The sequence below is a fragment of the Colias eurytheme genome, chromosome 22 (assembly GCF_061535395.1).
Source record: "Colias eurytheme isolate Ceu_HAF_F1 chromosome 22, ilColEury1 Martin Lab GWU primary, whole genome shotgun sequence".
Lineage (NCBI taxonomy): Eukaryota > Metazoa > Arthropoda > Insecta > Lepidoptera > Pieridae > Colias > Colias eurytheme.
This window is the reverse complement of record NC_143001.1, coordinates 8,248,358-8,261,654: the sequence shown is the minus strand read 5'-3', so window position 1 is coordinate 8,261,654 and position 13,297 is coordinate 8,248,358. Positions and strand designations below refer to the sequence as shown.

Here is a 13,297-nt window from a genome sequence, read left to right as displayed (position 1 = left end):
TCTCAGACTTACCCGATATGCACAGAAAATTTCATGAGAATCGGTCCACCCGTTTCGGAGGAGTATGCAGACTAACATTGTGACACGAGAATTTTATATATAAGATATATACATATATTGTTATTTTCTTTGCCTTTAAGACACAAGATCAGTGTAAATAAAACGACACAATAAATCTTCGAATCAACTTTATTACAACGAATATTTTCAATAAATTTTTATTTAAATTAATATTGAATCGGGTAAAGTTCCTCCCATGTTCTGGCGAATTGATCGAAAAGGTTTTCATGTATAGATAATTGTTTGTCTATCTGTAGATACGGACGAGTGGTGGGTGATGTCGCGGGCCAGTGTATGTTAAGTTCTGGTGTGTCTCCGCGGTTGTTGGGGTCCCTGGAAATATAAATAATTTTAATTAATAAAACTTAATGTTTGTAGGAACATGGTTTCGTAATATAATCTAAGAATTCAATATTATATCTATCATTCAAATCAAATCTGTCTGTTCTACGTTTCTTGCTAAAGTTGGTTGCAGAAACAAACTTATCGGTGTCTCACCGATTTCAAATACAAATACAACTGGAAATCAGTAGCCACTATGAATTAACCACTTTAGGATACTCCCAAACTTGTAGGTATACTATTACATAATACACGACAAAAAAATATTATTCACCACGTAAAATCTACTACGACCGCCTCCTTGGTACAGTGGTTGACACGTCAGCGTAAAAATGAAGGGTCCTGGGTTCGATTCCCGGTGGAGACGAAGAAAATAAAAATATCTTGGTCTGGCAGGACACAGAAGGCTGATCCACTACTTGTCCCTAAAGAAAATCGATCAGTGAAACAAACGAACGCATAATGCATCTTGCCCCTTACCCCACTAGGGGACACTGAACTTCACTTTTACGTTAAATCTATCTTTAACCAAGAAAACGTTACAAATTTTTCAATAATTTACCCGTATCTCGCGAATTTGTACCAAATATCTATCATTTTGTCCACCATATCAGCATCAGTTCCCTGTGTGCCGATCTTTGGGAACCGGTACGCGATGTAGAACAAGTATAGCAAGTCGTCGTGGTGGGCGATGCCTGGGATAAAGGAAAAAGGAATATTATGGAATATTTTAAAATTTTCATACTATTATAGAAGTCTAATGGCTGAATCTAATAGTCCGGGATACATCGCCCATTTTTGCAAGTGATTACTATCAAGCTAATTTTTCGTGAGTAGCTTTATTTTGATGAGATGCCCAATAATTTCATGTACAAAACTCTCGATTGTGGTAGCTACCAGAGGAAACAAGGATAAAATATTTTGATTTGATGGTTCTCAAATATTAATTACTAACTGAATGTTTTTTTTTGTTCAATCTCAACATAATTATCTAAATTATTCGAAAAAATATTTGTCCTACAAAATCTATGGTTTGATCAAAGAGTCCCCCTTTCCAATGTGTATCGATAACGAAGTCATCATAAATGATTACTAGCCAGCTGATTTTTTTATTTTCACTTATTTAATACTTATATAATTCAACAGACATATTGTCCTACAAATTGCGTAATACATATTTGAGAACCGTCAAATCAAAAATTTTTATCCTTGTTACCTCTGTAAGCTACCACAATCGAGAGTTTCGTACATGAAATTATTGGGCATCTCATCAAAATAAAGCTACTCACGAAAAATTAGCTTGATAGTAATCACTTGCAAAAATGGGCGATGTATCCCGGACTATAATTACTATAATGGTTGGTTAGTTCTGGTTCATGTTCACCCAGAAATGTGAGTTTTAATACAAATGTAGGTACATGTACCTTGAACAAATAAATAAGAATAAAACCAGAAATGGTAAAAGTTCATATTTAGCTAATGTGGATGATATTTTTACCAAATTTTGAAAATAAAGCATATATATACATATATGTCAAAAACTTTATGAAATTTTAGTATTTTTGTTAGATAATAAGTCTCTCTACACGCCATACTACTGACGGGACACCCTGTATAGTAATGATAGGATAGTAATGGTTTGAATAAGAACAATTTTTTAGCGCTTAATGGCTAGTAATATATTATGAAAAAAGGATATTTCAGAAAATGTAATTAAGGACATTGCCAATTTAAAATCTGAAATAGAGCATAAGAGATTAAAAAATTGAAAATGGCCATAAATCAATGTATCTTATAAAGAATAATAAAATAAATAAATTAATTAATATTTTTGATGATATTTTCATCTATACACACGAATTTTAATCTATATCTAATAATACCAAGAACTAATATTAAGCCAATAATAAAAAAAACACACATACCAACAGGTTTCTTAGTGCCAGGATCTTGATAGAAGCTGTTATTGCCGATATAAGTGAAGAGACAACTCCATACAGGAGCGGTCGAATGGATGCTCATTAGTTTTGTTAATCTGGAATTTATTTAAAGTTACCTAACCAAAAATCTGATGATTATTATAGAAGTATTACAAATTAATCAAAATAGTGTAAAGTTTTGATATAGAAAACAAATTAACCGAACTAAGTAAGATGATAGATTAAAAATTGATCGAAAAGAAATTTATAACATTTTATCGACAATACTTGATAAATACTTAGACACATATTGTACACTAATTATCATTTTAACTGACAAATAATTTAAACAGAACATAATCAGGAGGTTTCGGCCATCTTTCCCGTTAGATATAAGTAAATTCATGCGAGGATAATGCACATGTGCAATCACTATTTAAATATAACTTTTCCACAATACCTGTAAATAGGGAAACTTTCTATAGCATCTACATACAGTCTTCCCAGATTATACGCTGTATCGGAATCATTCTTCAAGTCAGCCAGATTATATTCCTGTCGAAGTTTTTGAGTTGCATAAGATGAATTATCTCGTGGTAACATAAACGATATGGGAGCTATTTCCTCCCAGTTCTCGTTCATACGTCTTAAAAGTGTTTCGTTCTTTAGAACAGCTGAAATGTAATAATTTATTAAATAGCTCAATCTATAAATTTTATTTGTATCGGCATCAGTATTTATATTAGTGTCAGTATGTGTGTCCGTAAGTGTGGGGTGTCAGTATTAGTTTGTGTCAGTATCAGTTTTAGTGTGAGTGTCAGTATCAGTGTTACTTTAACGTCAATTTTAGCATCAACGTCTGTGTCAGTATTATAGTTAGTGTCGGGATCGATGTCAGCGACAAAGTCTGTGTATATTTGTATCGATTAAGATCGTTTTTTTTTTTATTTTAATGTCAACTTTTTTATTTTAAAAGAACTAACTAAAAGCCTTCCAAAAAAATTCATCCTTAGTTCTGCTAATAATGAAAGGCACGGGATGCATCTTTCCCTCACGGATAGCGTCGATCGGGTCGACTGGCAGAAACCGCTCCTGGCCGAAGTCGGCTTCCACTACTGGCGCCCATAAGGTTAAAGGATCGTAGCCGAACTCCTATAGATATAGAAATATAATTTTAATACTGAACTATAAACACTTTAAAGAACAGAAAAAACTGAACTAAAAAATTATATCAGGTAAAACAGCAAATCGAAATTTACTAAATTTGAAACAGTTAGATTAAAGCCTAAGCCTAACAAGAAAAAGTTTTCAAAAGTAGTAGGTAGGTTTGTTGTTTTTAGTAAACAGATGATAGGATTACAAACATTTGTATGAAATTTTGCACTTTGTATTAAAACTCACATAAAACCGATTAAGCGAAAGCCCCAGATCCCTCCACGGCACAGACTTCAAGCAATTAACGATATCACTAGAGGAGTTAGTGGGACATCCCACGAGTTCCGCTTGACGCACCGCTAGAGGGTACAAATGTGTAGGACTGCGGGTCTTGCGGACTGGGGACCCGCTTAGTGATATGGCGCGGTGGAATAGACCTCGAAAGATATAAAAAAAGTCACTTGGTACAAATAAATATGTAGCAGTTATAAGTACTAATGAAAATTATGACTTACAATATAGAATGTTAGTATTGGCTTACGACTTAAAGAACTCCTCACAATCTATTAAAAGGTCGTCAATATATGTACGAGCGGTGTTGTATGAAACATTATTTGAAATAAAAACCTTATTCCATCGCAATGTTCATAAAATTGTCACAGATACAGGCAAAATTTGCAATTTTTAACGTGTTCGTGAGTCTATTTATTAATATAAGTTGTAATTATAATTGGTAATTTCAGATCATTGTGATCTGATAATATTATATTGCCCAATCAGCTTACCCGTTTCTCTCTAATCATAATTATGAAGATTCTCGTCACAATTTACTGACAAAATAATAAAAACCAGCATTCTAACTACATAAACAAACTAACAAAAACCTACTAGAATAGCATTCTAACTTCATAACTACATAAAAATGTCGTCTACTCACCCTTCGACATAGGCGATATCATATGTAACATGACACTAACAGCCCCCGAACTACAGCCAGCAATAGTAACACATTGCGGGTCTCCCCCAAACGCGGCTATGTTCTGTTGGACCCACTGCAGGGCGGCCACTTGGTCTCTGAGACCGTTGTTACCGGGAGATAGTGAATCACCCGTGCTAAGAAAACCTAGGAAAGTGTTGTAATGTAGAATGTATCATATTATATCATTATAAATTTCCGCCCGTGGCTTCGCCTTTTTTTGAGTTGATGTATCACAAACAGAAAACTAAATATTATAAGGAATATGTATAGATTGTAAAACGACAGTCCACCGGATTCTGGAACATTTAAATTCACCGGAAATAATGAAAGAAATATTTTCAAAAAAATTAATCACTCTTATTTTGCCTGTAGCATTTAATCATTAACATTGATATTTTAGAACAATATAAAAGATGTAGGTATTTCATAAATTGTTGTTGTTGTTTTTTACGGCACTTACCATTTATTTAGGTATCTCTATTTTACCTAAAAACAAGCGTAATTTACGACAAGCGTTTTGGGCTTCACGGCGTGACAAAGAAATATACATACACGCATATACACAAAAAACATTACCCTCCTGTCGCAGTCGGGTAAAAAGCCTACGTACCCAAAGTAGCAAGTCTATAATTAATAGTGACGACAACAACATCTCTATCCAGTAAATAGTCTGGTGCGAACAGATCGCTGCGACCCGTCATGGAGTAGAAACCGCCTGGGTGGATGAAGAAGATCACTGGGAGGGGTGTCTTTCTAGAAATAGTTTAGAAATAGTGGAAGTTATATTATACTCTAATATTTTTCTGAAAAAGACATTGTAATCATTAGAAATAACTATTATTTTTAAGCTGCATGCACCGTCTTAAATTATTGCTGATAATAAATAGGTAAAAGCTTCTTGAAGTTAGATCAGTCAACTGATTTTATAACTGTATACGTTTATCATCATTCGATTATTTCACTAGATTGCTTTTAATTTTAATCATATCAAATCCTATGGATATATATTTTATCCCAAAAAAAATCACCACATCAAATGCTCTTGGTTATTTTTCAGTTATGTTACCTTTCTGCATTCACCGGAGTATACACATTGATGGTAAGACAGTCTTCATCCACATAGTATCCCGGACTGGAGGGTTGAGGACACGCTGGGCCGTTCTTAGTGGCGTCAACTTGCTTCTCGTATCGTAGTATTGGTACTGGTGGCTGTTAATAACATATATTTTAAAGCCATAGAAGAAAAGACTGGCTTTAAGGCCAGATTAGATCCTGCATGTTTTCGATTACGCGTTGATTGGCTCATATAGCCTAGTGATCATATGTTGGATAATGAATTTGAAATGAAGAAAAAAGAAGTTTATTGCCAAAAACATTACGTACAAAATGTATCTTAAAATTAAATGAGGCAAAATGCTGCACAAAAAAGGCGCTAATTAATTTACTTATTTGGAAACACAACAATAGCACATCGGTACAATTAATAATTACTAAATATACTGACTTATTAATTAAGAAGTTACACATCATCTTTCAGTAATGTATACAATATGGTATACAATGTTAGTTTAATTCAAATAAAAAATACTGATGATTCTAATTGAGTCTCTTGCAAGCCAATTTCGAGCAACAATTTGTGTTTTTCAATCTTATTTTACTTTACCCTTAGTTACCTATGTTACTAGAATTTTAAATTCATCACACTTTAAAGTTTAAACATTTAGCAAGACAAGATCATAAAGAATATCATACCTGAAACCGCAGCTCTCCAACAGGCGGTTCAGCATACCTAATACCGCGGTACGCCTCGTAGCTGCGCCCGCGCCGCGTCACATTGTAAATGCCGAGGAATTCGCCTGATGGGCTGCGTACGGTTGGGTTTTGGGCAGCTGTTGTTGAGAAGGAATACCAAATAAAAATATTTTATTCAAGTCATTTCATCTGGTTTTTTTTTCTTCTTGAATTCTTGATGATACTTATTGCAAGGAGAGGGAAGAAATTCTGCTCTTTTGAAGTGAAACTTATTTAGGTGCGTTGAGAGTAAAATTTCAAAGTCGCGCCATGGCAATACCGTCACGTCATGGATTAAGGCGACGAATTTGGTATATTTCAATCTTACCAAAGAAGTTCCACTTCTGTCACGTATGCACGGCACACATGCTATTTTCTTTATTCAGAAAAAGATGTTGTTGATTTTTACTAAATTGCTTGAATAAAGATTGAAGAACAAAAAATTTGTCTTGTTTACGAGAAAGCTGTCTCAGACAGCAAGCAAGTTATGGGTTGTTCGTACATTTACTTCAAGGACATCTATAATCAGCTGCGATCAAAATTTTCCTTATAAGTAAGTACTCGTATGCAAAAGTAGTTAAATTTATTTAAAATATCGTTAATTCTATAAATAAAATATATCTCTTGGATAGAAATAGCTTTCTTAATACATAGATACCTACTCATTCATTCCGTACAACAGCTATAGAGATTTTGATAGGACTTTTTAGTTTTAAGGAAAATTATGTAGTTTTGGTGCATTTACGATATCGATGACATATTCTGCCTACATTCATATATTAATGATAACATTTTCCTTATAATACAATTTACATATTATATTGATGAGATTTTTGTCAGAAAATATAGATAATATATTTTACTTGCCTTTTTCATCGCTCGCATTTATAGCAAGCACACAGCACAATATAATAAACAGTAACATTTAATCCACCTTCTAAGAACAACGGAGCGGGACTGACCGTGTGCACCATGCGTTATCCTTTTTTATTTTGTCGTATGGTTATTCCAAATTGAAAGAAAATTTTCGCCTATAAGGAAAAGTGGAAAATTGACAGAACGTTAGCGCTTTCTTTATGGGGACAAGCTTGCTCTCGCATCGCCTGAAAAAAACAGCTAACGGTTTACAATCAAAAGTGTTTAAAAATCTTGGAGTTAGGTAATAACATAGACTAATATGTAATAACTAAGAACCTCCAGACAAGATTTAGAATAAAATCTTAGACAGATAATTTATTGAAAAATAATGAATTTGTATATTTTTACGCTGAGTTTAAAAATATGTCGAAATGCATACATGGAATTCAATATGACTTCCTATGAGGTTAAATTACCAAGAGAAACAAAAACAATAAAAAAATATTGAGATATATCTGAATAAGGTTCACTTTACCGTCCAGAAATATTTTCGTATATTTTTTTTTAATTAAACCAGTTATTGCGGTTTTCCACATTGCGCAATTAAATTGTAATTTTAGCCCGGACCTACGACAATGCAGAAATCACTTCGTGGCGCTTCTTTATTGCATTGAAAGAGAAAAACACAAACGCGTTGTGAGAAAATACGCATTTTCGGTCTTTGAGCGTAACATAAATAAACAGATAAGTATACAAATATAAAATAAAAAATGAAGTTTTAATATCTCTTTAGTCATCTTAAATAATCAATCAAAAGCTCGCATAATACAATATCCATTAACATAAACAACATACTATATATTTTATAGTTAAATCGGAAATAAATTAATAATCCGTCTCATATCGAAGAAACACGGCTCTACATTTTGCCGAGGAAATGCACTAGTTACATCGGGGTTTCCTCATATAAAAATATTAATTAATAAAATGTGAATCTTGAATATTTTTGGGTCATCTTCGGTCATCAAAATAGATTCGCGAGACAAATTATATAATTTGTCTCGCGAATCTATTTTCTAAAGATTAACAAAACCAATTAATTCCATTGAACCCAAGATCAAAACTATTATTCGATTATGTCATCACTCATCAACTGTTATTATGAACCATTAAATAGGTACTAGTAGATTTTATTACACGTATAAAGTAGGTTTCATAAATCTATAATATGACTAGCGGTCCGCCCCGGCTTCGCCCCACGGGCGACCTACCTATCTCTCAAGTTGAATCGAACTGCACATGATGTGTGAATTTTATTATAATCGGTTAAGTGGTTTAGGAGTCAATTGAGGACAAACATTGTGACACGAGATTTATATATATATGTATTAAGATATCGAAAGTATAACACAATTAACATTGTACGGTCTACTTAATTAGCAAATACATTGTTTATTCTTCTTTTGTTGTATGAAATGTTTATGACACTATAAAATCTTATCTGTCCTTTTTTATATCCGCCAATTATTTTATTTGTTTCTGTTCTTACTGAGCTTTATTAAATGCGATGGTAAGAATATACAAAATCCATTGATTTGGCCAAATATTTTTCACTTATTTCCGAATTTTTATATCTTATTTTTTTGTTTCAATTGCCGATGGAATATGGAGTTTTCTGCTGGTTCTTCTCCATAGACTGCTTTCTGAATCGGTAGTAATGTTAAAATATATTATGATGATTCAAAACTGCTTCTAGAAGAAGTCTAATTGAATAAATAAATGTTTGTGTATGAATAAAAAGTAAGGGCAAAATGAAACAGGTAAATTGAACAGGAAAACCTGGCTTAACATAGGTACCTACATACGAGATCTATAGTCATTCATACGCAAATATTATGACCGGTAACTTGTAGGGTTGCTAGATGTACCAAATAATTACCCAATGTCATTAATTATTATAAACATGTGCACATTAAATGTAAGGTTTCAATGAAAAATAAATAAATATGTACAGCATGGTTTATTTTTGATAACTATTAGAAACTTTAAAAATATAAACATTGAATGAATTTTAAAATTCAATTGATACAACTCATGCCTTTGTTGACTTAATTAAGAATTAATTTAAAAATACACAGGCTACCTATGAGTGCATTCTATTTTTATTGCAAAAAATATAAATCTTGGCTCGCCTTTCGCCAAAAACCGACGCTAGTGTTAGATTTTTATCTATTTTTTTAATATTTAGAACAATGGAGATAGAAATAACCTAAAATAGTGGATTTATAAAGTTGGCAACCCTACACCTTAGCAGATGCGTAGTATAGGAAATTAGTAATTCACAAACTGTTGAGGAAAATAAAATACCGCAGTGAATGGATTATTTCTTTGTTATGGAAAACTGAATCACCATTCAGGTTACATAATGTTTATTTACATTGGAAAAACCTAAACTATGAAACAAATAGTTTTTATAGTAACGGGAATTTGGTTATGGACAAAATATATAGATTATACTAGGTATATGCCAGTCATGCTGATTACTGTGTGAAATAAAAATATACAAGTTATTATTAAATAAAACAAACATGATTACTTGAACTCATGATATAATTTAGCCAAATTATACGCAAATTACAAATTTTCTATTTAAATATTTCTTATCACTCTCTTTAAGTATTATGTTTTAGTTCATAAGCTACAGCATACCATACATACATCCAAAAGTAGTACCTAGAGTTGTATTTTTTCGTTCATAAAGCAGTAAAATTAAAATTAATACATCAGGCTTACAAAAGTTTTTGGACAGGTTTCATAACATATTATAATTTGAAGGAAAAATGTAATCAGCCAAAAGCTCGTAACTAAGTATCTATAAACAGAATAAATAAACATCATACTTTTTTATACAAATCAGAAATAAATTAATAATCAGTCTCATACGAACATGTTAATAAAACTTAATACATAGGTATATCGTAATATATATAAATCTCGTGTCACAATGTTTGTCCTCAATGGACTCCTAAACCACTTAACCGATTATAATAAAATTTGCACACCATGTGCAGTTCGATCCAACTTGAGAGATAGGATAGTTTAAACATGTAGTTACCACGGGCGATACTGTATGTATGCCACATTCTACATTTTGCCGAGGAAATGCACTAGTTACATCGGGTTTTCCCATATCTATTTTCCTTAACCGATTATTTTTTAACGAGTAGGTAACAATTTGTCAATTTATTTCTTAGTATCATAATAATCTACTATAAACTATTAAGAATATATTATTATTAACATGTAGGGCATGATAACTGATAATACTCTATATTTATAAAGAGAAAAATAACATTGCTTTTATCTGAGTTCCATTGTAAGTATTTTTATTTACAAAATATTTTAAAATTTATAAGATATTTTAATATTGCACACACCTATTATGTTAAATATGCAGATATCATATAAACCTACTTATTTTTGTAAATATAAATTTAAATGACTATATTTCATCTTTAAAAACACCTCCCCTTTTTTAGGGTTCCGTAGCCAAAATGGCAAAAACGGAACCCTTATAGTTTCGTCATGTCCGTCTGTCCGTCTGTCCGTCTGTCCGTCTGTCACAGCCGATTTACTCGGAAACTATAAGTACTACAGTGATGAAATTTGATGGGAATATGTGTTGTATGAACCGCTACAAAAATATGACACTAAATAGTAAAAAAAAGAATTGGGGGTGGGGCCCCCCATACATGTAACTGAGGGATGAAATTTTTTTTTTCGATGTACATACCCGTGTGGGGTATCAATGGAAAGGTCTTTTAAAATGATATAAAGTTTTCTAAAAAACATTTTTCTTAAAGTGAACGGTTTTTGAGATATCAGCTCTCAAAGTCGTAAAAAGTATGTCCCCCCCCCTCTATTTTTATAACTACGGGGTATAAAATTCTAAAAAAAATAGAGGTGATGCATGCTAATTAACTCTTTCAACGATTTTTGGTTTGATCAAAGTATCTCTTATAGTTTTTGAGATAGGTTGATTTAACTGTAATTTATTATATTTGCTGCTACGGAACCCTTTGTGCGCGAGCCCGACTCGCACTTGGCCGGTTTTTTGAAACGCTTTTAACCCGCGAGCACTCGCGCTATGAGCATTTTGCTCACAGTAAATTTAAAACACCCGCCATTTTGTCAAAATTATTCGTACGTACATCGTTCATTTGGTAGCTGAGTTTTGTTCCGTCCCCCACCCCTGTATGCAGTTCACTTCTCGAAAGTGTGCGCCAGTCACTTGGACGAGGTGGTTTGTTGCGCCGTGTACCATCAGGCGGCGTTTTGCTCATCGCGCAGGTATCGACGCAAGTACTTTTTTTTACTCATGACTTTATTTTTTTTCATCTAGCGACTGTTTTACTGCTACTTTTATGTAATATTATGATTTTACATTACTGAAATAGTAATCTATTATGAATTTCTATTATAGATGGATCGTGATCGAAGGGATGAACAAATTTTATTTTATTTAAGACCAAAACCTAGTAGTATCTTTGGTTTTCATAAGAGCAAGGTTCTGGTGTCTTACGTACCAAACAAAAAGAATAAAAAAATGCTCTTATGATAAGTACACTTCATAACGACGACCGAATCGATCCAACAACTGGAACTACCGCGAAACCAGAAATTATCACCTTTTATAATAAACCGAAAGGAGGTGTTGATGTTGTGGATCGACTAAAAGAAGAGTATTCTGTGGCAAGAGTGGCATGTAGATGACCGCTGAGATTATTTTTCACGATCCTAAACATAGCCGGAATCAACAGTCAAATCATTTACAAAGAAAATACGGGTATAATCATCACGCGCAGAGACTACTTGAAACAACTATCTTTTCAACTAACACAGCCACATATCCAAAGAAGAAGCACCTTCCAAAATATTTCATATCCTCTTCAGCAAGTGTTGAAACGTTTTTTACCAGAATCTGAGTTACCAGAAGAAGAAAAACCAAATGGTATCTGCGCGGTTTGCCCAAGACGCAAAAATCGCAAGACCAATAAGAGCTGCATTTACTGCCAAAAAATTTTATGTACCGAGCATATTCGTACAGTATGTGATATGTTTAAAGCTCGCGTATACGACGAAGATTGGTTATTTATATTTTGTTAAAGTTTTTTTTTTGAAAAGTTTTTTTTGTCTAATTTTTTCCGTAAGACTGCCTTACAAGACTGGCAAATTAGTTTCTATGATTGTTAATTAAAATAAAAAAGATTAATATTGTTAACTCTTTGAATATATATTTTGTAGAATAAATAATGTGTATTTTATTGAATAAAATGTTTTTTTATTCATATTTTTTGGTAAAACATGCATTTATTGACATTCATAAACGTGAGCAAAATGCTCTACACGCGAGTGCTGATGTAATTTCTTGAGGCGCGAGTGCTGGCGGGTTAAAAGCTCAACGTACCTACTTGTTTATTGACAAAATGTTTTAACGTGATTTTCACACATTTTAAAAAGTTGTTTATTTAAACTTAACACGTTTCAAGAATCAGTAATAAATAATAATACTTAATGGAATAAAGTTGTGAAAATACATCATTTCGTGATTTGATCAATATTAACATCAACGATCATACAAAAAATATGTAAAAGTTATTCATTATATAACTAGAAGTTATAATTAATAGTATTATTATTCAAAATATTATTTAACAAATAAACAATATTATATTAATTACTTAGGCACCTGACAAAAACAATGAACAACATTGTCATACATATAATATCGAGTTCCCATCCCGTTACTATAAGGAAACTTTCCGTCCATTCAACAACAAAACGATCAATTACTAATGTGACCTTTGAAGAAATGTAAATCTATGAGGAAAGTAAATAATGATAACAATAAATAACATTACGATAACAATTTCTTTTATCAATTGACATACGGTTCAAGCATTGACTCACTTTCAAGTAACAACATCCACAAAACAGGTTCTTTAAAAATAAACAAAGATTTTTGAAAGGAAATGTTTATTTATTTAAAAAAATGTTTACAAACCGCTCCCCGAAATGTGCAAGGTCTCAATGTAATGACGTGAATCTTGCCCTATAAGCTCTGATTGTTATTATTGAGAGGTAAAATCGAAGTACATATTTACACTTTTAAAATACGTGGTTAGTACACAAT

General features: G+C 32.4%; 1 protein-coding gene across 1 annotated transcript; it reads right to left on the bottom strand.

Moving 5' to 3' along the window:
* Nucleotides 1-171: 171 nt before the first annotated feature.
* Nucleotides 172-5,652, bottom strand: LOC149898806 (esterase E4-like). Its single transcript, XM_090115173.1, has 9 exons — nt 5,522-5,652; nt 5,066-5,208; nt 4,414-4,599; nt 3,723-3,913; nt 3,305-3,473; nt 2,782-2,995; nt 2,328-2,437; nt 965-1,097; nt 172-393 (listed from the first exon to the last, which is right to left on the bottom strand). Exons 2-9 carry the CDS (start codon nt 5,154-5,156, stop codon nt 228-230), a joined length of 1,260 nt encoding a protein of 419 aa, XP_089971299.1. The 5' UTR covers nt 5,157-5,208; nt 5,522-5,652; the 3' UTR covers nt 172-227.
* Between the last annotated feature and the right edge of the window lie 7,645 nt (nt 5,653-13,297).